This window comes from Podarcis filfolensis, assembly GCF_964270895.1.
Source record: "Podarcis filfolensis genome assembly, chromosome: 17".
NCBI lineage: Eukaryota > Metazoa > Chordata > Lepidosauria > Squamata > Lacertidae > Podarcis > Podarcis filfolensis.
This window is the reverse complement of record NC_139621.1, coordinates 32,265,649-32,291,090: the sequence shown is the minus strand read 5'-3', so window position 1 is coordinate 32,291,090 and position 25,442 is coordinate 32,265,649. Positions and strand designations below refer to the sequence as shown.

Sequence of the window (25,442 nt, the reverse complement as noted above, 5' to 3'; positions counted from 1 at the left end):
CTCCTGATAATAGTCATCCATCAGGGCAACCAAGCCTGATTCTGTCTTGAAACTGGGCCTGAAACCAGATTGGAATGGGCTTAGTAAATCTGCTTCCTCCAAAGGTCCCTGAAGCTGATCCGTCACCACCCTTTCAAGACGGTGCCCAGTAAAGAGATATTTGTGACTGGGAGATGCCATATGCTGCTGGATCCAGGATTGTTTTTTTCAGGAGTGGATGCACTATGCCTTGTTGAATTTCTGGTGCACATATTGTAATTCAGCTACTATGGCAGACAAGAATTCTTGACCCTCCTTATGCCCAATTATATCCAATTTTAAATTCAGTCATGGAAACAAATTATCAGTAGATAGAGGCACAACCTTTTGTGCACACACTGCTCTGAGGCAGGGAGGGAATTGGTATATTTGGATGCACAACATGTTACAGAAGCTTGGAGATTTGCATAGGGCAGCGAGGAAACTGGGGAAAACTACCCCCACCCCACCTCCAATTCAGGAAATTCACATAAGCGGTAAAACCGACCAAGGCTTTCAGACTTGCACCACTACTCCAGTGGCGGCGGCACACTTTTCAAGGAAGATACAGAAGGCAAGGCAGGAGGAGAGAGGTTGTGAGAGAATGGGTCAAACCCCACTTCCCCATATCACTTCCCCTGCAAGTAGCTCCCCACACTGTTTTGCAGGAGAAAGACAGCAGCCCCTACTTCCCAGTCTTCTGTTTGCCACTGAACATCAGTTTCCCTCCTAAGTGCAGGGAATTGTCGTAATTTTGAGTTCACATCTCACTGCTTGGTTCTTGAAGTGCACAGGACAGCCCTAGGTGAAAAGAAGGAATCATGTTTGTTGGAGCTTCAGAAAAGTCAATCAGAAAGGAGAAAGTTGCAAGGATCTAGGCGTCAGGAAGAGTCAATCCACCAAATTACTTTTTGCATTCTTTTTAGGCAGTTCTTGCAGTGGTGGGAAGACTTATCTACTTTGCAAGCTTTCCATGAGTCAGTGATGAGCAGATGCTCTTAATAGTTGCTTGCCTGAAACCTCCTTGCTAGAAACACCCAGCCATCAGTTTGGGTGCTGTTTTAATTGATCCTTTTTATTTGATGTCCCTCACGTAGCGTCCCAAAGCAGAGTTTGGTTGTTTGGTGGGTCATGAGTTGTGCACCCTATGTAGAACGCATTGTAATAGTTTTGGAAGTCATCTCTGTCTAAAAGAGGCTGCAGCTGGCGGAGAGCTATAGCTGGGAATGGGCAATCGTAGCCCGCGAGGCCACGAGTGAAAATGTTGGATCCAGGAGCACCCCCAAGCTATGAACCTTGTCCTTCAAGGCGTGCAACCCCATCCAGAACAAGCCGTCTCCAGCTTACAGATGCAAGAACTTGGAAAACGTAACACCTCTGTCTTTTCAGGATTCAGTTGCTTTTTGTTCTCCCACATCCTGCCCATCGCTGCCTCCAAACACCTGTCTAGCACCTCAGCTGCCTTTCCTGATTCAGATGGAAGAGGGGGAAAGAGCTGGGTGTCATCCATACATACGGCATGTTCAGGAACCAACCCCCCCATCCCCCGGCTTCTTGAAATTTTTGACCTTTTGAGGTGACGGAAACTGAAAGAAAGCACCTGTCAAGTTTTGCATCCTCATACGCTTTGAAAAGGCACCCCCAACATTTCCTCAAAAGGCAAAATAGGATCAGAGCTTCAGCAGGGATGGAAAATAAGGACAGATGATGTGTATTTTATCATGATTTACCCCTTGCTTTTCTGTGCAACTTCTAATGCAGGTTACTGTCAACTCTTGAAACGGAGGATTGCTGAGCACACGCCTCCCATCGGTTGTCTCATGCTGCTTACTGCCAACTTCCCACTTTTTGCATCCAAAGAAAGTTCTAACCTACACAAGCTTATGCTGCATCCAATATTATTCTGAAAAAGTGCTACAGGATTCGTGCTTTAAATAACTGTAGCCAACCGGCCTCCAAACATGGTGTGAATAAAATGCTGAGATAACGTCACGCTTTCCTGTTGTGCGTTGGCTGGCCGAGCTGATAAGACGGCACAGTTTTCTTCTGTAAATTGAAGTGGTGCAATCTGACCTCCCTCTTCATCTTGAAATGCCTTTGAACGTGGTGGTGGAGGAGTCGCTCCATATAAACCGTGAAGACATTGTACTGAAATACACAGCAGGAGCAAGTCCTTAGACATAATGATGACCTCGCCCTTCCAAAGTAGCTGGGCTTGGCTGAACGGGGAGGCATTTCCCCAGTTCCTTGCCGTACTTGAGTGACAGGGGTAAAAATGTGGTTTGATTTAAAGCAGATCCGGCAGATCAGTGTGGCGGTGCTCAGCACAGCAATGATAACAGGATGCTATCCTGTTAGCAATGTGAAGGGGGAAGCAAAGCCCATGTTTTCATCCCTTGTGTGGCCAAGTGCCTGTCAATCAGAAAGCAAAACGGGCCTGCTATAAATAAAATAGTGGTTTTCCCTACTTGAAGCACTCCCTAGGTACACAGAAATATTTAAGAGTAAAACTTGAAAGAAAATGTAAAAAGAAAATAAAAAAATCTAACTGCCCAAGTGCCTGTGAGCTCCCAGGACTTAATGAGATGGTGGTAGTTGAGCCTAGGGAGAATAAAAGAGCCTGCCTCAGAGGCCCAGAGGCCCATCTAGTCTTCTCATGGTAACCAGCAAGATGTCTGCATGCCAGACATAACAACTCCCCTTCTACTTCTCTGCAGACTTTTCTGGTTGTTCTCCTGACTTCCAAGCCATGCGCACAATAACTCTCTAGTTGCTAAAACTGAAGGTGGTATTGGTCTTTCCTGTTTAACCATCCAATGTTTGGGTGTTAAATAAGCCATCTTTCAAATCACCCAAACTAGGGTATTCATAGAAGGAGAAACCAGTTGCCAATTATTTGTACAAGCTGACAGGTAGGCCTTATGATATACACCAATATCTGGAAACTTTAAAACCTCCTTCCGATATTGGCAGCTGCATTCTCTTAAATGAAAAATGAGGTGGAGAGTTAACCCTAATAAACCTTCTAATTATTCCATTAATCTTTTGAACATACACTCAGGAAATGCATTATGAAATATCACAAACTCTGTATATTATCTGTGGCAGAACATTCATCTTACAAGTGTATTAACCATAACCCCAATACTAAATCTAAGTAGTGCTCATCTTCCCAAATCACTGAAGATCCCCTTTATCAACCTTTTCAAATTCATTGTACTCATTTGAGAAATATATCTTGGTACCCAAATGCCTAGATATGTTATGACCTCTGGGCACCAACAAAAGCAGCAAGTAGTATACAAAGTAGATTATCTACAAAATGCCCGCTGGCATTGATTTAGATTATGACCAATTAATTGTATACTTTGAAATTCTATCAAAACTATTATTTTTATTAATTCAGGTATTGATATTTCAGTTCTACTAAGAAGATTCATCCATTGCCCATGTCAGTGAAATCCACAAGAACAAATCTCATAAGAGAGACAATGTATTGGTAATGGAAACCTGCACCACCTGACCCAGGAAGCTTGAATGCAGGGTACCAGTCACATATTATGGCCTGACGTTTATTTGGCAACCACCCCCAAGCTGCTGTTTTTGCTGTCCCGCATAGACTGTGCAAAAAAGGAGGGTCCATTTAGGATCACCATGCATGACTGAGTTAAGGTCTTCAGCATCTCAGATCTTGAGATGTTAGAAGGAGGATATTTTGGTATAAAGGGCAGACACAAGAGGTGTGGGGCCTTTTGGCAGCTAGTGGAGGTAACGAGTTGCACTTAGTGAGTAAGGGGACAAAGTCTGGCCATGCCTGGTGGGTGAGGCAAAGGTAAAGGATCCCTGGATGGTCAAGTTCAGTCAAAGGCGACTATAGGGTTGTGGTTCCCATCTCACTTTCATGCTGAGGGAGCCGGCGTTTGTCCACAGACAGCTTTCCGGATCATGTGGCCAGCATGACTAAACCGCTTCTGGCGCAACAGAACACTGTGACGGAAACCAGAGTGCACAGAAACACCATTTACCTTCCCACCACCGCAGTACCTATTTATCTACTTGCTCTGGTGTGCTTTTGAACTGCTAGGTTGGCAGAAACTGGGATAGAGCAACGGGAGCTCACTCCATCGTGGGAATTTGAACCGCTGACCTTCTGATCAGCAAGCCCAAGAGGCTCGGTGGTTTAGACTACATAGCCACAGAGTCTGGCCATGCCTGATGGGAAAGGGTGGCGCCCAGTGGGTCATAGGAAGGGGACCAATAGCAAAAGCTGTCATGAAACCAAGCAGAAAATCCTTTGGCCTTGATCCCTCACTCCTGAACTCATCTACACTACAAATTTAAAGCATGCCACTTTAAACAGTCATTTAAAAAATCCTGGGACTTGTAGTTTGTTGAGGGTGCTGAAAGTTGTGGAGACCCCTGTTCCCCTCACAGAGCTGCAATTCCCAGAGTTCCCTGGGAAGAGGGATTGACGGTTAAACCACTCTTGAGAATTGTAGCTCTCTGAGTGAATAGGGGTCTCTTAGCTCCCTTAACAAACTACGGTTTCCAAGATTCTTTAGGTTTCCAAGATTCTTTAGCCATGACTTCTTAAAGTGATATGATACTGCTTTAAGTCTATGGTATTGATGGGGCTTCTAATGAAATGATGTCTAGTTATGCTGACCTGAGAGACACTGCAGAAGCCCTGCCTCTCCCGCTAGCCTCCCATAGCTAGCCCTTCTCTAATAGGGAGGGAGCATTTGTAGGATTAAATGTTCCCTATTAGAGGAAAAGCCCTGTCAGCTGCAGGCCAGGCATATTTGCTAGCCTATGAAATATTCACGCTCTGAAAAAAAATTACCAGGGTCATCGGAGACAGACCATCTGGGGAGTAGCCTGCTTGCCAGCAGCACAGAATGCAGGCTGCCAATTTTTTCCCTGTTTCCCACTTTCCCTCTCTATAAATCTCCCCTCATATTTAAAAATAATTTGCATGACTGCATTATTATTATTATTAATTTTATTACCCTCCTTTTACCATAAGGTGTCAGGGCAAGTTACAATATAAAAATAAAATATTCAAATAAGTGAAAAAAATTGCAAACAGAAGAGCAGAGTGGGTCCAAAAACTTGGTTGCTTGGCTCAAATAATTATTCAGTTTGGATGAAGCAAACTTGGTTGCGCAGAGAGTAAACACATGGACTAACTTAAATCAAAAATCATCTGTGCACCAAAATGTGTCCTTTAGGCTGCATCTCCCTACTTCAGTGCAAGGGATATGTGTTGGCTTAAGAGATGAGCTGCAACCTAGAGGGGAGAGTTCCTATTGTGCTGGAATCCTGCTTGAGGGCTTCCTATTGGGGGCATCTGGTTGGCACCTGAGAAAACAAAATGCCATTGGCCTGATCCATCAGGTCTCCTCTTATGTTCTTATGTGGCTTCAGAGATGAGCTGCAGCCTAGAGGGTTGCCCAGGGTTCTTTTGTGCTTCAAAAACACGCAGCGCTCCAAAAGCCAGGTCTGCAGAAGAGCTAATCCTGTCCTTGGCTCAGCACTTTAGCACTAAATTGGCTAAGCAGGAGAAGACCAAGCATCATAAGAGAGAACCTGCCCCACTGGTATCCCTTGATCATGGAGATAGCATAGCCCAGAGTCTGCCAACCTTCTTTGGTTGGTGGGCACATTTGCAAACTGACAAAACAGATGTAGGCCCTACACTTTCAATGCAACCAAGCACATACTGTATACTGTTCTGTTATGGGTGCTTGGGAAGACTTCTGCAGGTCTGTGGGTGCCTGGTTGGAGACCTTTGGCAGAGCTGACTCCTTCACACAGGCTCAGAATTTGTGTGTTGCTCTAAAAAGCATGTCTGCTAATAATTTGTATTCAAATCACACTTTCCAAAAGTCTTCAGACTTTTCATATAATCATCACAGCAACCCTGTGAGGTCAATGCTGTTATCCTCATATTTCCAATGAAGACCAGGGTTGAGGGTGCTTAGTCAAGACTTGAATGGGGGACATCCAGCTCATAACTCTTTGCCAGCTCTCATTACATTGTTCTGCTGCATGGTTTATAGCAGCCCCCTTCAATTATAACTTGTATTTTCAGACTCTTATCCCCCTCTGGTCTTGAGTCCAATCATGCAATTGTTTGAAGAGGTGGTTGTCTTCAACTGCTTGGTCTGCCTTCTGCAAATCTGTTGGCAAGCCCTGCATCCACATGAGGCAAATGTTCTGCCTGTGTGAGCACAAGGGCATCAGCTGCTTCTCGCGAGCAAGTTCTCCCATGAAAGCTGGCATGAATAGGTGATAAACAAGGGTACACATGACTCATGCCCAAGATATGGAGAACCATGAGAATCATGCCTCAAGACTTGCAAGAAATCACTTGCAAAGCTGACAAATGCATTTGCAATTCCTTCCTCCTAGATCTCGTATCCGATAGCGAGTAGGGCTTAAGACTAACAATTATATTGGCCCGCAAGAGATGAGATGGGGGTGGTGAGGAATAGCGGTGGATAGGAGCGGCTGCTGTACGGATATCTTTATCAAACTCATCACTTTTGTCTCTTTCATTTGGCAGAGATTCTTTTGGATACAACAGGAGAGACCTCTGAGATTGGCTGGACTGCCCATCCTCCTGATGGGGTAGGTGCTCCCTCCATTCTCTACTGCTTGTGAAAACAGCACACACACACACATACACACAGAAAGGAGCAGACAGCACAGAGGGATGTTGCTGCATCACTGTCCTCCTTATGGTGGAGTCATTGCTGCTTATCAGTGCAAGGGGGTGGCAAATTCTGGGCTGTGCAGTTGCAGCAGCAGCACCAGACCACTGCTACTGTTGCTGTACTTGCACAGCCCCAAATGCGCTGCTGCCCTACCCGACCTCAACAATGCAGGTTGTAATACAGTGAAATACAGTATCTAAGAAACAAAAGAAGCAACCAAAAACACGCATTAAAAACACGCAACATCTAGAATCTCGCATTACAGATAATGATGCCCCAGGTAGAAAAATCATTAAGTGGTCCACCAAGACCTTCAGCAATCTTTAAGTGATTTGGGGTGGGTGGGGAGCATTTCAGAACTACTGCATTGGAATGCAGGCCTGAACCAGATTTTGAAATGCAGACTAGATGGTTATCCCCCCCCCCCAAGAAAAGTTCTAGTTCAATTTGACTGAATGTTCTTTTGAAATCCTGGTTTCCTTTATCCTAACGCATCTCGGAAGCAGTTGGCAAGTTCCCGATAGATGCATTCCTTCCAGCTAGATACAATCTGACGAAATGGACTTCAGCCTAGAAAACCTCTTGTCACAATATATTAGAAGGCTCTTAAGCTGCTACGGGACCCCTTCCAATGCTCCTCCCCCATGTGTCTTTTCCTCTGGAACTTTCAGCCATGGATTGCCAAGGTCTGGGGAGGGCGAGCGCCAACGTCAAAGCTTCCGCCACCACATCCCTTGGCTGCTGGGAGATGAGTCCTGGTGAGCTTGGAGGTTATCAGCTTGCTTTGTGCTTCTTCTCCTAGGAAGTCAGAATGGCGTTCCAGGGGTTGCCCCATTCTAGTTTCACAACACAGCAGAATGGCTTGTCCTTGGCCATCAAAAGGAGCTGTATTTGAATCCAGACCTCTGTGTTCTGAGTTCAACACAACATATTCACTCTATGTTTTATAAATCACCTTAAGTGAAAATGGATAGAATCTCAAATGACTTGAATTTTGAGGTCAAAATTTGCACGTTCAACTTGGGAGACATTTTCCCTTGAAAACCTAAGGCCAGGATAGCTCAGTTGCTTAGAGTGTGGTGCTGCTAACACCAAGGTTGCAGGTTTGATCCCCATATGGGACAGTGGCATAGTCATGGCATAGGCAGGGGGTTGGATGAGATGATCCTCAAGGTGACTTATAACTCTGCAGATCTATGATTCTACTATTCATCTGAGTTCTGGATACTAAACAGCCCTGGAGTCACCTTTTGATGAATGGTGGAATAGAGAAGTTTTCATAGAGAAAATAATCACAGGCAGAGGAGTAGTGCAACCCCCACCCCTCCAAGTCCTATATATTTGCAGTCTCTTAGCTAGGCCACCATTCAGGGGACCTCCCAAGCATTGGGAGAGAGGGGACTTTGCAACCCTTGAGCTTGGGAAGCCCCCAGACACGACTGATCTATAGCTTAGGCCAAACCCCCTTTTGTGCACACTGGCTAAGCCTTGCGCCCCTCTCCAGTCCATGTGAGTGTTGTCAAGACTAGGAGAAGGCTATTGCCAGTTACAGGAAAGCTGAAAACAACTTCTGTTTATCTCTTCTTCCTTACTCCCGCTCCCCAACTCCGTACAGTGGGACGAGGTGAGTGTCTTGTATGACAGGAAGGACCAGATCCGGACCTTTGAGGTGTGCAACGTGGCTGAGCCAGGACAGAACAACTGGCTGCGAACTCACTACATAGAGCGGCGCGGAGCCCACAGGGTCCACATCCGCCTCCGCTTTTCAGTACGGGACTGCGCCAGCATGAGGACTGTGGCCTCATCCTGCAAGGAAACCTTCACCCTTTACTACCATGAATCGGAGGCAGACGTGGCCACCCTGGAGTACCCTGAGTGGCGCGAGGGGCCGTGGACCAAGGTGGATACAATTGCAGCCGACGAGAGCTTCTCGCAGGTGGACAGCACCGGGGAGGTGGTAAAGATGAATGTGAAAGTGCGCAGCTTTGGCCCGCTCGCCAAGAGGGGTTTCTACTTGGCTTTCCAGGACTCCGGGGCGTGCATGTCCCTGGTGGCTGTTCAGGTTTTCTTTTACAAGTGCCCGGCGGTGGTGAAGGGCTTTGCCTCTTTCCCGGAGACATTTGCTGGAGGCGAAAGGACTTCGCTGGTGGAGGCGCCAGGGACTTGTGTGGCTGACGCAGAGGAAGCCAGCGTGACAGGCTCCTCCGGGGTGAGGCTGCACTGTAACGGCGAAGGCGAGTGGATGGTGGCTATTGGCAGATGTGCCTGCCGGGCTGGCTACGAGCCGGCGGACGACGAGAAAATCTGCAAAGGTGAGCAACGGGCGGGGCGGATCACCTGCGGGCGCTTTTCAGCCAAATTGGAGCTATTGCTAACATACAGAGGCAGCCTGCAGAGGCTCATTTGATCTTGCCTCTGTCTGGGCAGCAGGTCATTTTGGTGCATCTGGTATAGTAAGATAATGCCTTTGCAGGCTGCCCTCAAAAGAGGCTGTGAATATTGTGACAACTCCTCCAAAATGTCACAAAAGTTGCTGGTGCACAAACAGTTTTTCCTAACATGCTCCACTATCCATGTTAGTGGTTTGTGGCACATCGGATGCCTGCAAGGGAAAGGAATCATTGACATGGGAAGTGGTAGTTTCCAAGCAATATGATCTAACTCGTTGGTGCAGATCAAGCCATAACTTAGGGAAGATTGCACTGGCGGTTCTATGACCATCTTTTGGTGACTGAACAAAAGGAGAAGGAAAAAAGGATGCAATGGAGAGGAGATAATTTATAAGCCCAGGATGGGGTGGAGGGATATATCAGACTGAAAAAGGTAAAAATAAGAATATGGAAGGTGCAGATATTTGAAAATGAATCCTGTGTTGCTGATTTGGGTTAAATGCATCTCATGTATGTTACCATTAAAGAGTTACTTTAAAATTCCATTCATTTGCCCTACCCAACACACTGATTTCATAGAGCCACGGTTCCCAAGCTGGCATTTGGCTGTGGCCCCGGGATGGTGTGGTAATAGCACGATTGCCGGAACATAGTCTAAAACCACTCCTCCAGCTGGTATCCTGCAACACTTGGAAAGCTTGTATTTTCAGTTATCAAATCAGTTCAGAACCCAATGATACTTGAGTCTTTAATATTCCTGGATTTGATTCTCAGACTTCCGCAGATTGCTTGTCTGTCCCCAGAGAGATAGAAAAAAAAGGGGGGTCATGCCATAGGTATGCTAGGGGCCAAGAGGTCCTTGGTTTAAGTTCTGGAATCTCTGTTGTAAAGGTGTGAATCTCAATCAGGGCTTGACTGGCTTCAGAAATGCTTTTAGAGGCAACCCTGGTTAACCCTGTAGCTAATGCCTCACTGAGTTACTGTGCAGTTAATGGCTACAGGAAAACACTAGATTAATTCTAGAAGGGAGGAGCCAGAAGAAAGGGCCTGGCGGGGCCATGCAGTCCTCTTCTAGCCCCCTCCTGATGGGGAGCATTATGTGTGCTCAGGCTCAGAATAACTTTTCCGGAAAGGAAAAGTAATTCCACGTCCCGATGAGGTAGCAAGGACAAATTTTTCATAGCCTGCCTGTGATTTATAGAAATGATCATTCAGCCAGGGTGCTGAGGGTTAAGACGCTGTGAAGCCACTGGGGGCTGTTTATCGACTGCACAAGTGTTACTTTTAATATGCTAATGTAGATTGAGAGAGAGGCAGATTTACTGTTTTGGAAACAACATTCTTTCAGAGCTCATTTTAAGGACAGTCCACGAGTCAAAGTAGTTCATGCCTTCTTGCTGGCTTCGTACTCAGCAGAGAGAAACTCAGGGGGGGGGGGAATGGGTGTTTGTTGCCAACTTTTTTTGAGTTTTAAGCATGTCAAGAATGCCATATCTGATCTCTGTCTTTCCTTTCAGCTGGAAGGCTTCCTGTTTCACTGAGGTGTGAACTTGTTTGAGCGATTGCTCAGCCTTTACAGGGGTGGTGGGGGTGGTGTTTGCGAATTTTGGATTCCTAAAGAACTGGGCTTGCCATGTCTAGTGTCTGGAGATGCTTCCAGATGACTGCTTATTGTGTGGTGTGCATGTGCCTTATGCATGGACATTGCTTGCAATGTACACACAACGTTGCTGGCATGAGAAGGACAGCCCATATCCACCCCCCACAAATTAAACCAGGTTTATCCATCCTGAGAAAAATCTGATAAGTTTTTGTGACATTTCAGTGACGTGTTGGGTGCTAACAGTGAGTTAATACCAACCCTGAACATTCTGGGGGTGGGAAGCATACTGTATATTTCCCCATAGCTCATACACAGCAATGCAAATAAACACCAGCATTGTATACAGTTGTAAACATAGTTCCTCTTAACAGTAATCACAATGCCTGTGTAGTTGTGTGTGTGGCCGTATTGATTGTTTTTGGCATCCATCTGTCTCGAGAGACCTTGGAGTGCTCCTCCGGAAGCGAAGTGACTTCCCTGGAGCGCAAGCCTGAGCAATGTGTATGGAGGTCCTGGGATGCCCAGACAACATCCCCCCTTTGCCTTGCTGATGTGGTCCAAAGGAAACCAGAGCAATACGTTTGGCACCAGCTTAGCTGCTGGAAGGAGATGCTGGAAGGAGACATCCAACTGTCTTAGGGACTTCACACCGCATTTGCGTGGGGATTACTCCTTAACCCTTTTCTTCTCCCGAAGATATCCCACAAGACAGCGAAGGTTTCGTATCAGATGGGCTACTTTCCCATGTTTGACTAGTCCCATCTGTTACCTTTTGCAGCACGTACTTGACCGTTGGACCTGCTATTGGTCTTGTCCATTCAATCCACCAGAGACTGCCTTTGCATGCGGGGGAAGTCCCTGACTCACCAAGGGTCTGAGACCCATAGACTACCCTCACCTGGTTTAGTTAGCAAGTCACAGCCATTTCCTGAGGTTTGGCCACTGTTGCATGCTCAAAGCTTCTAGCAGCTTCTAGGAGACCTGAGTGTAGGGTGGGGACCGGTGGTGGACAAACTACCCCAGAAGGAGCACGACGTGTCCCCCACCAGAGGTACTTCCCCTCCCCTAACACGGCATACACCCTGGCTATATTAATAGTACACTTTTTGCCTATAAATGGCTTCTGGATTGTGATATTTGTTAGCTGGTTGAGCAGATATTGCTAATTGATTGCATCCTATTAGTCTAGGCTTAGATATTCTCTGGGTGAAATTCACTGTTGCTCTAATACGATTGTTCCATTGGTGCAAACATTTCTGCTTGCCAGACAGAGCAATTTCCCCTCTCTTCTCCCCATGTGCTGTTCTTGGGGGTTCTTCTGACCTGCTTCTGAACTATGTGTGGTGGGGTGTACAGGGGAAGCAGAAGATGGGGGAAGCCCCATTGCAGCAGTGGGACTCATTGTGCTGCCTCCCACTAGGGCATCTATTTGGTTAAATCTGGACTCCTGATACCAAGGCTGCCCTTGTATATGAGATGGCTACCCCACCTTTTAAGTTGCATCATAGGGTCACCTGATAGCAAAGATGAGCGTAAGGGTCTCTTACCCTGCTTCTGTGATACGTAAATAGAATTGGTTTGCAGGCAGTGAAAAATAGTACAGTGGTGCCTCGCAAGACGAAATTAATCCGTTCCGCGAGTCTCTTCGTCTTGTGGTTTTTTCGTCTTGCGAAGCACGGCTATTAGCAGCTTAGCGGCTATTAGCGGCTTAGCGGCTATTAACGGCTTAGCGGCTATTAACGGCTTAGCGGCTTTAAGAAAAAGGAAACAAACTCGCAAGAACTCGCAAGACGTTTCATCTTGCGAAGCAAGCCCGTAGGGAAAATCGTCTTGCGAAGCGACGCAAAAACCGAAAAACCCTTTCGTCTTGCGCGTTTTTCGTTTTGCGAGGCATTCATCTTGCGGGGCACCACTGTATCTGCTGGGGCTGAGCTGGAATGGCTCAGTTTTTTTGTAAACATTTTTAGGTATAAAAATAATAATTCCTTCTTCCATGATCTTTCCAGCACACCTTGCAAAAATGTCCCTGTACTCATTTACTTTAGCTTCTCTTGTTTTCATTCTCTTTTGACTTCACTTAACCCCCAGTGATATCATCACATAGTAACATCTGATTGGCTATACAGTGTGACAATAGTGTCTCATTTATTATGTGATTCCCACTAACCAGAATCACCTATGCAACTAATCCAGGAAGGAAAAAGGTAACAGCCGCCAGGTAAATCTTTGAATCTTTGCACAGTCTTTAGATTATTATTTTCCCCAGTTTGAAATTATTTTTATCCACTTCCTCCCATTTTATGACCCTATTATCAAGAATGAGAGTGATGCTTCCTGGATTAGTCATATTAGTCACATACGCTATCTCTCCCAATCAGTTATCATACAGGGGACAAGATGACGTCAATACACTGCAATAAGATTTGGCGATGTGATGAAGTTATTGAGGATGAATAAAATCAGCTAACAGAAAAAGGGGGAAAGGGAAGCTAAAGTTTTTTTTTTTTTTTAAACCAATATTTATAGGATGCCCTATAACATTTTTCCATTCAGGAGCCAAAAAATCCTTGCTAAAGGGGAAGCAGATTTTGATGCTGCAGGAAATATTCCAAGTAAATAGTGCATCATTTCATCTCAGCCATAATTATAACAGAATTTAGCATCAGCGGCTTGGTTTGCGTGTCATGTTAAGTCACAGTTAATGTTTAACTGTGGTTTAACAAGAATCAGTGGTGGACTGGTGTATGCTGCTCAAAAGTCCTCCCTTCACTTCTCCCCTACTCCTGACCGTGCTGTGTTGGGAGCAACAAGCTACAAGCTTTGCCTTGTCATGTTGTTCGAGCCTAGTTCATGGTTTGTTTCCTTACAAACAAACAAACAAACCAAAAGCAGCAGCAGCCAAGGTTTGTTCTAGTTTCACCATGTGGGATTTGTTTGGGAGAAATATTAGCACGAGCCTGGGTGTGGATGACGCGACAAACCAAGGATTGCAGTTTGTTGCACCTGGAAGCAGGTCGGGAGTGAAGCGGTGGTACATTTGGGGTAGGTCATAGCTAAACTTAAACTATGGTTTTAACGTGACCACAGCCATTGTTTTAAACATCTCAGCATCAGCATCGCTGCCACTTACCCAGCAGGACAGCGGCAAGGGCAGGACATTACAGGTGCGCCAGAGGGAGTGCCGGATTGACACTGCCAGTGTACCTGTGCTAGCCTGACCTCATTGGTGCCCTGCCCCTCACTATCCCAGTAAGCAGCTGTGCCACTGCCACTGGGAGGCCAGTTTTGTAGTGACACCCCTCCTCACTGGTTGCCCTTGGTCTTGTCCAATTAAGATAATTGGGAGATGCTCAGGCCCAAGTGGCAAGCCCCAAGAAGTAATATGATTGGGGTGAAGAGCAGACTATTTGCCATGGGATCTGTGAATAGCAGTGATTTTTCAACTGGGAAAACTTCATACTGTGGATTGTATCCAGTGCTATGCAAGTAGAGTTCCATTTGCGCAATGGGACTTGGCCTTCCTCTCCTCTCCCTTTGCCCTCCTAAAATCTCCTCCTGATGGTACATAGGTCAGACATGCCATTGTGCAAGCAGGTGTCTGCTGCAGAAGGTTATATATCAACCTTACAGAAACCTTACAGAAACAAATGGCAATTTAATGCACAGTCTTGTTTTGGATATTAATTATGGATATTAATCTGGGTGCAATGCAGAAAAATTACGGGTATCTCCATCATATTAATTAAGAATATCTGTGCTTCTGAATGGGGAAGTTGATAGGCCGCTAGCAGACAAAGAAAGTGTATGAGATGTGTGTAACTGTAGTTTGGAGCTGCACTGAAAATATTTCCTTTGTAGATTAGTATCCCAAGCACATGGTGCTACAAGCAGGTATTTGTAGAGATAATGTGAAAGGGTTTGCATATTCCTGGCAGTGTTTCCTATTCTGTGGGGCAGCCTTACCAGTGAAGTTCACCAATGCTTGCCCTTACTTGTCTTTTGGAGAGAGCTCAAAATGTGTTTGTTTTAGCAAGCTCTTAATCTTCCCCTTAGGAGTTGAACAAGATCTGGCTTTGATTTTGGAAATAATGAATGTTTTGTTCTCGCTTTTTTATTTGTATTATATTAAAATTTATAATTGCCCCATAAAGATAGATCTTTTTTTTTTAAAAGAAAAAAAGATAGTGCACAAACAGTTGTGATAAAAGTATACCGGTTACAACTTGAAGAAATTTTAGCAACTTTTTACTGTTGAGATTTGGTGGGAAATAGCAGCATACAGATAGATTGAATAAATGAAATAGGTCTATAAAATGCTGAACTAGGCGACTTGGGTGCCACTAGCAGAGCAGGGGGCCAAGAGTGGAGTCTTGACCACCCTCCAACCAACCTGCAATATTCCCTTGGCACCATACTTCTTATATTGGGCTTGTCAAAATGGTAAGATTTGGGGTCGGATAGGGGGAATATTTCCTTGGGAGAGTAGGCAAGAGCTGAAAGAAGGCTGGTTTTTACACTGTGCTCTTCACATGTAGTGATGGGTGAGAAATTTGGCTAATCTGCACTTCTCAAACCAAAATGCAGTTGTTCTTTGAAATTTGCGCTTTCCTGAATTTTGCAGTGTAATTATTCAATCCAAGAATGTATATTCAAGTGCTCATGTTAGAGAAAAGTGTGTGTAAAAATGAATATATTGGTCAGGAAAAACTCCAAAATGCTGAAAAAGAATCAGAAACACCTAATATCCCAGAAGAGGTGAAAGATGGAGAAGAAAGCAAAATCCCAGAAAAGGTGGAAGATGGTTAGAAAAACCCCAAATCCCAGAATAATTGAAAAACTGTCAGAAAAACCTAATATCCCAGGAAAGGTGAAAAATGGTCAGAAAAGCCTAGAGTACCAGAAAAGGTGAAAAAGCAGAGATTGGGTGGCCGCCTGTTGTGGATGCTTTATATGAGATTCTTGCCTTGCAGAGGGTTGGGCTGGATGACCCTTGGGCTCCCTTCCAACTCTACAAATCTACGATTCTGTGAAAATGCGACACAAAAGGGCATCATATTGGGGGAATTGCTTGCAAAAATATGTATGTTCGCTAATATAGTGTACAAAAATGTTGGGAGAGATGCACACTAAAACACTGACAAGTTTTCATGATACTTAAAAAAAATAAAATTGTGAACTTATGTGGAAAAAATGATAAACTGATTTGATAGATTCGTTCATCCCTAATCTAGGATGGTTTAATTGGGTATCATCCCAATCCTGTGTGTGGTTTATAGCACAGATGTTTTGGATTGAGATGCCAGGAAGCCAATTTGCAGCTTCTTTTAAAATTCCTTTTATTCCTTTCCACTTCTTTGCTTTTCCGTTTCAGAGCACATCATGTCCATCTCCCTGCAATTCCACTCGGGACATCATTTGACCTTGCTTAGTCCAATGTCAGATGCTTCTAGCTCTGTTTTTCCTTTCCTTTCTCCCCACTCCCCCTTCCTTAGCACTTGTCTTGGATCCCTGATTTCTCTCCCTCCGCTAATTTTCATTTTCATTTTCAGGCAACACTTTCTTCTCTTTTGATATATGGCAGTTTTAGCTTCAAAGTGAATGCATGTTTCTCTCCTTTCATATAAATAAAAGAATAGGCTCCATCTTCTTGGCAGCTGCCCCTGAAAAAGGCTAGCAATTTGCTTTCCCTTTCCCCCGTTATTAAAAAATGTTCGGTCTCTTGGCAGATTTTTTTTCCAGGGGCAAAGATGTGAAATCTTGGGGTGCCTTGTCTGCTGAATCTTTTTCTTTTTAATCAAGGAAGCAAGAAGCACTTCACAGCTCAAGATTTGCTGAAATGGGCTTAGAGCTCTTGATTTCCCATTGCTTATTTTATAATCTCTCCCCACCATCGTTCTCCCCCCCTTCCACAACCCTGTTGCTTGTCTGGCTGACTCCTTGTGGTTACAGATTAACTAGTTAGCACCTGCGCTATCAGACTCTTGGCGCTGCTCCACAGTTGTGTTCTGAACATGATTCAGTTCCAGATTAGAAAGAAAATGCACGTCCAAAGAGGTTATTTGTTGGATGTGGCCATAAATCTGGATTGGTGCGATCTGGAGTTGCTGCCAAAACCAACAGCCCCACGTTGAGTGCTGCGCATGCGTGCCTCCCCCCCCAAGTTTCCACCCATGTAGTGCAACGTAGCACTGTCCCCTAACATTACACGGTGCATGTCTCCGTTCCCAGTCAATGTCATCAGCTGTGATTTGGCAGCGAGCCAGAAAACAGACATCGTGATGTCAGTGCCGGGAACCTTTAGGGGTACGTTGTCATCGTTCAGAGTTCTTCAAGCTGTTCAACGCAGCCCCAGGGTTCCCTACCTAGGAAAGTCAGAGACGCTAGATAAACACGCAGAGAGGCTTAAGATGATACAGATAAACTTCCGTAGTTAATGCGGTTCCTGTTTATGTGGAAACAAGTCCCATTTGCTTAAGGGAGCTTTCCACTCTTAGCAGTTGGGCTTTGCAATCTAGAAACTTTGTTGTGCCTGCCCAGTTGCACCTTTCCTATTCCTTGTGCCACTTGGAAAAGGCTCTGAGGCAAGAGCTGTACACAGTCCGTGGTAGCTCATTCGGCTCTGAAGTTCCCCAGCTCAAACCTTTGAGTCACTGACCGCAACTGCCCCCTTACCATCTTAGCTTTGTTCTATCTGCAGGAACTTTTTTAAATTTAATATTTTATTAGAAGATTTCATTTATAAAAAGAGTGAGGGGGGAAAAGAAAGAAAAAATAGTTATATTTCCATACATTAATATACAGATGTGTATATTCTTATTATCCTAATACACACATAATTGTCAGTAACCTAATATATTCTGTGTAAATTCATTCCAAATATCATGGTATTTATCCAAAGAAAGTCTGCATCTTTCTTTATCCAAAGAAAGCTGCCCTTTCACATGCTGCCAGTGTTGTCATGTTGTCAAGCCATTGATTAAGGGGAATCGTACCTTGTTTCTTCCAGTTCATCAGTATCAGTCTCTTGGCCACCATTAGGACACGTAGAATTCATTTTCGCTGTCCTGTTGTCAATTTCCATGCAATGGGTATACAGTTCAAGAGCATATTCATCTCTGAAAATCTTAAAACATTTCCATAGCGTCTTATTTATATGGTTCAGCACTTTCTCCAGGAGCTTTATAACTGTATAAACCCAATGAGTGAGAAAGGGGGCTTGCGGTAGGGAGCAAACCTTGCCATAGGGGAAAGCCTGTTGGGGAAAAGCTTTGCCTTGCCACAGCTGGAAACAAATGTCAGCCACTGTATGAACACAGTAGCTCACGTGACAGATGTTCATGACTGTCATGGACTGGCTGGATGCAGAGGGGTGGTGAGAGGCAGTAGCTGGGGAACCCCCAAGGGTATTGGTGGAGGGATGATGATGAGTGGTCAGAAGGAGAAGTGGGAGCAGACTGGGAGGAGATGTCGGAAGCTGAAGAGGGAACAGGGTTTAGTGAGCAAGACGAGGCTGTGGCAGAGAGCAGTCCAGAATCGGAGGCAGAAGAGGAGTGGGGGGCAAGAGGCAGAGATGAGGCAGGCTGCTGAAGAATCCAGGGTGTCTACCCCTCCTTCTGCAACCTGCTCCCCTCTCCCCTGGTTTCTCAAAACCCAAAGAGGAATGAAGAGGGTGGAGCAAAGACAGACAAGACGAAGAAGTCTCAGGGGGTGGAGTGGTGGGATGGCAGGGGAACTTCAGTCCTTGCAACTGCTTCATTGAGGCAAGACCTACTGGGAAGAGTTGTTCACTAGGCCCGAGCTGTTTTGTTTCTCTGAATAAAGAGTTATGTTGCGATCCTGCTCCCGACACCTGGCCTGACAGCGACCTAATGTCAGTGCAAGAACATGAGGGAATATAAGAGGCAGTCCACCTAAGGCGGGGGTTTTATTCCTGCTGCAACAAGGGTCTACATTAAAGAAGGGGAAATCCAGGGCTCCTTATCTAAGCCTCAGAATTCTCCCCAGGCCACACCCCCTCTTCCCAGACAACAACCCCCTACCAGCCCTGAGTGTCTTTGCCTAGCTGGAATGAGTCCTTGAACTCTGATCATACTTTTTTTTGCATGGATGAACACACAGGGGGTTTTTTTGCCTCTGGCCCCACCCACCCACTGTCCCCACCCCTGATTTACATAGTACACATTTTAGTGGATTTTATGACTCAACTTTTGTTGGAGTAAATTCAGAAAAATAAGAGTCTGCTTTCCCCCAATTTCCTGTGAGAACATCGATTTCGCCTGAAACCATTGCCTTACCATGCGATTTGTATTCAGCAAAGTCTGCTACAATATTTCTGTGTGTTTCCTTTTCATTCAAGACCATATAACCTTCCTATAGAGTAGAAGCTGTAATTGGAAAGATGCACTCAATGCCAGCAGTAACCCATGCGTGTCTTTCTGTTCTCAAAGGCTAGGCACGCCTATGCCCAACCCGTGCAACCAAAGTTAGGATGACTGTGGGCATTAGTAGCTGATCCTCATTAGGACTTGTGGAGTGGACTCGTGACACACAAGAGCGGGGCAGTTTTTGTCTGTGCCCAGAGCACACAGTGATTGATGGCACTACCCAGGGAGAGTCCTCCATCCTCAATCATTGTGATTGCCATTTGTCAATTCACTAAATAGAGAAAGGGCAGCTTTCACTTCTCTTCTCTTCTCTTCTCTTTCATTTCTTTTCCTTTCCTTTCATGCTTGACAATCAACATTATGAAAGTGAGGACAATCTCAACGTGGGGAGGGGTGCAATACACCCACCCTTTCCTCTAGTGTTCCCTTTCCCCCAAACCCTGCCATGTTTATCTCGGAGATGTGGTGATTGTGGTCTGTTGCAAATACCAGCCCGTCATTCCCAAGCCTAGCAGTGGCAGGATCCGGAACCCAACTCTGCTCTAGTCCAAACCCAGGAGGAGGAAACAGAGGGAAGAAGGCTGCCCATGCTTAAGTCATTGTGCCGCAAAGCATCATCTTTGCCTTCCAAGTGTTCCTAAACATCAGGAAAAACTATCTGACAGTAAAAGCTGACTCTCTTGGAAGGTAACAGACTCTCCTTGCTTGGAGGTTTTTAAGTAGAGGTTGGATGGCCATCTGTCAGGAATGCTTTAGCTGGGATTCCTGCATTTCAGGGGCTAACTCTTGTGACCCTTTCAACTCTACAATTCTATGTGGTGGAGTGAGCCCCAAACACCATCTGTAGAAACCAAACCTAGGAGGCAAGCAGAGAAGCGGGGACAAAGAATGTGCATATCAGGTGGGAAGGGAGCGAAAACTCTTGGCCTGCATCCCCTCCATCAAATTGGATTTTCATGCTCTCAGGGTGTGTTTCATGAAAATTGGAACCAGGTGAAAGCTAGGTGTTACAGTCTGGTGGAAAGAAATGTAACGTTCTGCCCCTCCCTGTTAAACCCACGCTTGAATCATTCCTCCTCAGATCTCCTTCCAGCTTTCCTTTCCCCATAGAAGATTGTTCCCCATTCTTCCCGTTGCTCTATATCCCCCCTTCCCCCAAATAAAGCAGCTGTTGTGCCTAAAAGCTTCCATGGCATCAGCTCTAAGTTAGCTGCATTAGCTGTTAAACTCGTCCAGTGAGAGTGGCCAGGGGATGGGTGAAGCAAATGGTTGAAGGCTGATGTACATTCTAGGTGCAATGACAGATGTCATTTGAATAAGCATTCTCTGCACTGAATGCCTTGGAAAGCAGCGAAAGGTTGCACAAAACACTTCCAGTACACTTTGTGGTTAGCATGGTACCCTGCAGATGTTGTTGGACCACAACTCCTGTCAGATCTTGCAAGCCTAGCCAGTAGTCAGGTACGATGGGAGTTATAGTCCAACACCTTCTGGAGGGCATGACATTGGCTGCCCCTGTTTAAAAGTGTCTTTCGTCACCGTGAATAACCTAACTTCTTCCCAACCCTCTGATGGGAGAGTAAATGTGTCTGAATCCCTCCCCTCACCAACCCATGGTCCCCTCCTTCCCACAAACCTCCGTAACACCAGGTCTCTCCCATCCCCATACCTTGTTGGGGCAGCAAGCTGGACCTTCCTTCCTTCCTTCCTTCCTTCCTTCCTTCCTTCCTTCCTTCCTTCCTATTGCCTGGGTTGCTTCCATAGTCATGAACCAAGTGCCAAGGAAGGAAGGAAAGAGACTAGAAGAAATGTTCTTGCTACCATCATAGCCAGGTGAGGGGAGGTCTTAAATGGGTATGTGAAAAAGTAACTACTATTCTGTGCCTCAATTTGCAGCCTGAACAGAAAGAACTCGGGGCAGTGGTGATGGTATGATGCTTATATTGGAGACAAATATTGCAAGTTGCCGAATTCACATTCGGTGAGAATGTACAGACATCTCTTCCACGCATGCCCCAAAAGCAATGGCGAGGAAAGGTAGATCGCATTTCCTGGTCATGGCAGGTGCATGTTGATTGCTAGTGAGAATGGGCTCTCCACACAAGGAGCACTTCCTTGCAGTTGGGAACCACGATGTGCCCAGGGTTCCCACATGTGTCCACATAGCTGTGTCCACATAGGGCTCTTTCTAATTAGCACGGTTCACAAAGCTGCTGCAGAGGCATGGTCCAAACAGGCACCTTAATCACAGGGCAAAGCTAGTAGGCAATCACTGGATTGCAGGGGGTTCAACTAGATGACCCTTGGGGTCTGTGCCAACTCTATAGTTCTACAATTCTATGATTCTGTGTTTAGTGAATGTGGGGTAGGTGGGTCATATGAACACTGCTTGGCTAAGATTGGATCCAGTTCCTTATCTGTTTTTGGAGTATGGTAAGTCCAATGAGGTCAACCTTGTCTGGATTAAAGGAAAAAGTATTTTTGGTTTAATGCAGTCAAGCTGGGTTTGTTTAAGGTTGTGGAGAGAAGCAAGGATGCCTAAAAGGCCTCTGATTCCACCTCTTCCACTTCACGGGAACTGGAAACCGCAGCCAAGAAGTGTGTTCAAGATGTCCAGCCAGTTCTCAGTATGCATGGCTTATTTTGTCTGCGGACGCCTCTGCCATGAAAGCATTGCTAATGTGCAGCTTTCGATTGTGCGCACAGATGAGCCAGACCTCCCATGTTCAAAGAGCCCCAGAGAGCTCTTTGTAAGCTTTGTAGCATGAGTCAAAATGATTTCTCAAGCAGTTGAAGAATGGCAGAAGCCTACCTGTGTGTCCACCACCCATCTATAGTTATACAGCAATAAGGTACCTTATTAATTGTTTAATAATAATAATACTATTGTCAATTATGTAAGAGTGCAATTCCTGTAACTAACATGAGAAACTTCCTGCAATCTTGTGCTGTGGTAAAGCAAAGCACCCCTTTAATAATGCGTAATTGTTGGAAACCTACAGCCAAATATATTGTGCTTATTTCAAATCAGTATGTGAGCATCACTGTCAACAGCTCTTGTCTACCTTTGCCTGTAATAGTGCATACTGGGGGGTGGTTTTCCTTCACTTTTGTTGGGCAGATAGTCAGTAACAGCATGTGTTGCGCAAAAATCTGCCCTTCAGTTTCTCAACAGCTTTCTTCCCCTGGAAGAAATTTCCATCCCCCCCGCCGCCATTCTCAGGGCACTTTGGAATTCCTTTATTTATTGTTGCAAGGTGGCTGAGGGCCGTGTGCTGTCCCCCCCCCTCTTTTCCAGTAAGCATGCCTCCAGAACTCATCAGCCTCCCCTGCTGCCTGGTCTTCCCTGATCTAGAAAAGTTGCTTGGAAGACCAAAATGGCATGCACCATCTTTGTTTACATTTATAATTATTTTGTGATTTATATAAACAAGCAACCATGTTTATGATAATTTATTAAATTTCTACACCACCCTTCATCCATAGATCACAGGGCGATTTACAATATAAAAACTCAAAAGTACCCATCATAGTCACAAGTGAAAACAACCGCGCCCCACTCCCTAGTTTGAAAGGCCATAGCATAGAGTGTTTAATTGGACAAGGCATAGGAGAATAGGAATGCTTTTTCCTGGCACCTAAAGATATGTAACAAAGGAGCCAGGGGACTGCATTCCACAAGTGAGGAGCCACCACAGAAAGGCTCATTCTTGTGTTTCCACCCTCTGGATCCCTTGCACATGAAGGAGGCACATGAAGAAGGGCCTTAGAGGATTTTCTCTGGGCCCTGGTTGGTTAATACGGGGAGGGGCGGTACTTGAGATATTGTGGTCTTGAGCCATTTAAGGCTTTATAGGTCAAAACCAGCACTTTGAATTGGGCCTGGAAACTAATTGGGAACCAGTCCATTCAGGCCAGGATTGGCGTTACATGCTCAAACCGTGTTGCCTTAGTGAGCAATCTGGTTGCTGAATTCTGCACAAGCTGAAGTTCCCAAACCATCTTCAGAGGCAGCCCCACAAATAGTATGTGGCAGTAATCTAACCTAGAGGTTGCCAGAGCATAGACTACAGAATTTAGGCTACCCAGTCCTGATATGGGTGAAGCTGATGGAAAACACTCACTGCCACCTAGGCTACCTGAGCCTCAACCAACAGCAGTGGATCTAGAAAAAACCCCAAGCTGCATCCTTGCTCCTTCAGAAGGGTGTGTAACCCTATCAAGAGTAGGCAATCTGATCTGGGGAACCACCCACTAACAGTGCCTCAGCCTTACCTGGATTGAGCTTCAGTTTACTGGCTCTCATCTAGTCTATTACTGAGGCAAGACGGTGGTTCAGCACACCCACTTCCACACCTGCAGATGCAAAGGAGAAGTAGATCTACGTGTCACCAGCAGGTTGCAGACAATGTACTCCAAAATTCCAGATGACCCCAAACATGACGCTGGGAAATGTACCTGCTTGCTACTAGCTTAACAGAATTTAGGGGAGTCAATTTATTGTGCTGAACTATTCAAGCACTCCCAAAATGTAGAAATTTTGGAAATTGTAGGAGAATGCTCTTTTGCATCTCTGTGTGAGTCCCTGCTCCACACTCTTCTCCCTCCAGTTAAGAGGCACACCTTGTTCACTGCCTCAGGAGGTGGCCTTCATGGAGGGTAGGTCATTTTTACTCTCACACACTCTGGGAATAAACATTTTTCTAGGTTCAAAGATGAAGTGTAAGTGGGCCTCTAATTTTTTTATGCAGAAAAAGAGTGCGCTTCTGATATCAGCAGTTTGTGGAGAACAAGGGACTCTGTACTGTAGCTAGCAGCAAAACAAAGCTGTCGTATGTGCAAATCCTTTGTTCAGCTGCTATTTTTCTACCCAAGTGGAACACAGACCAGATGTGAGGCACAGAATTATTGGTTCGAGTCTCCAAGCTGGATTCGTTGTAATCATGTTGGCATTGTAAAAGCAGATTGGATGGGTGTTCTTCCACCAACACAGACTTGGTAAGATGTGATAGATTGGAAAAAAAGTTTCAAATTCATGTTAACCAACCCGGGGGGGGGGGGTGTCGTGTCTTGACATTCCCCCTGTTTCCTTATCAACTACAGCCATGGCTGCTGATCCTCAAACATAGCTTCCTTGTTTAAGACAAAAGGTGATTAAATAATCACACAAACATATGCAAATTGAAGTCAATCAAAGCAATTGTTTTTAACCACAAAATTACGTAAATTGTGATTACTATTATTATTACGTATTATTTATTGCATTTGTTAAGTCACTTTATCCAAAAAGGTCTCAGAGCGATTTAACAAATAGAATACAAATAGATCAGAACAATTAAAAACCAGAAAATTGAAAAGAATATACAATACAAAATACCTAGAATCGTTATCCAATAGCATACGGAGGACAAGTCCTATGATGCTGGAAGTGCTTTTCAAACTTTATACCTCTCTGTTCCATGCCTTATGTGGAAGCCATGGGCATGAGAATAGTGGGTTTGGGGACATGCTCTCTAGGGTGCACATTCACTTCATGTGGGGCAGTGGCTAGGCTGTTTTGACCATACTTGAATCTTGCATGAACCAAAAGTGCACCCTAGAATATACCCAACCCTTTCCTGAGTCCTATGCACGCTTAATAGTGGGGAGACGTTTCTTAGTAAACATGTATAGCAGTAGGCTGCAGATACCCAGCAACTATAGAGAAAATGAGCCGCATTAAATTCGTGTTTATTTATTTTATTTATATCCTGCCCCATCTCAGCAAATAATTTTTACTTTCTAAGAATGCTAGCATAACCTGGGCTTATTTCTCTAACTGGAACCATTTGTCTAAAAGAGCTGTAGCTTCTGATTCTGAACGTTGAGATTAATGAGCTTTTAAAAAAAAATAATCGAAGGTTTTTCATGGATTGAAAGAAGCATTCACATGTTTGTTTGTTCCTTGATTGAAAATACAAGCACATATAAACATTCATCAGTTCATTTCATTTGATGCTAGGGCTGGCATGCTAAACTCTGGGAACTGTTTGCGGCGTTTGAATTCCTCTTGGAAAATGAGTCATTTACCATGAGGAATACAAAAGCTACATATGTACAATTTCCAGTAAATTTCTATGCGCTCACATCAGCAAAGCAAGAATATTGTAGTAGAGCCATTAGCTTTAACCTTGAAATCCCTTGGTAACTTTTAAAGAGTGGGGGGGAGTGGGGGGGTGGGGCTAGTGGATGAGATGGTTGCTCAAGCTATTAAGAGCCAAAGGAAAGTGTGAGAGTGGGGAGGAGTCAGGTTTAGCTCATAATGACCTTGGGATTTCTGAACTAGGAG

General features: G+C 45.1%; 1 protein-coding gene across 5 annotated transcripts in view; it reads left to right on the top strand.

The window, feature by feature from the left end:
* LOC310752522 (ephrin type-B receptor 5) overlaps positions 1 to 25,442 on the top strand; it is a 158,235-nt gene that overhangs the window by 68,230 nt on the left and 64,563 nt on the right. For all 5 annotated transcript variants that reach the window (XM_083593025.1, XM_083593023.1, XM_083593024.1 and 2 more), the window contains 2 exons: positions 6,587 to 6,651; positions 8,353 to 9,049. In XM_083593025.1, coding sequence (XP_083449151.1) covers positions 6,587 to 6,651; positions 8,353 to 9,049 — 762 coding nt within the window. The remainder of the gene's footprint in view (positions 1 to 6,586; positions 6,652 to 8,352; positions 9,050 to 25,442) is intronic.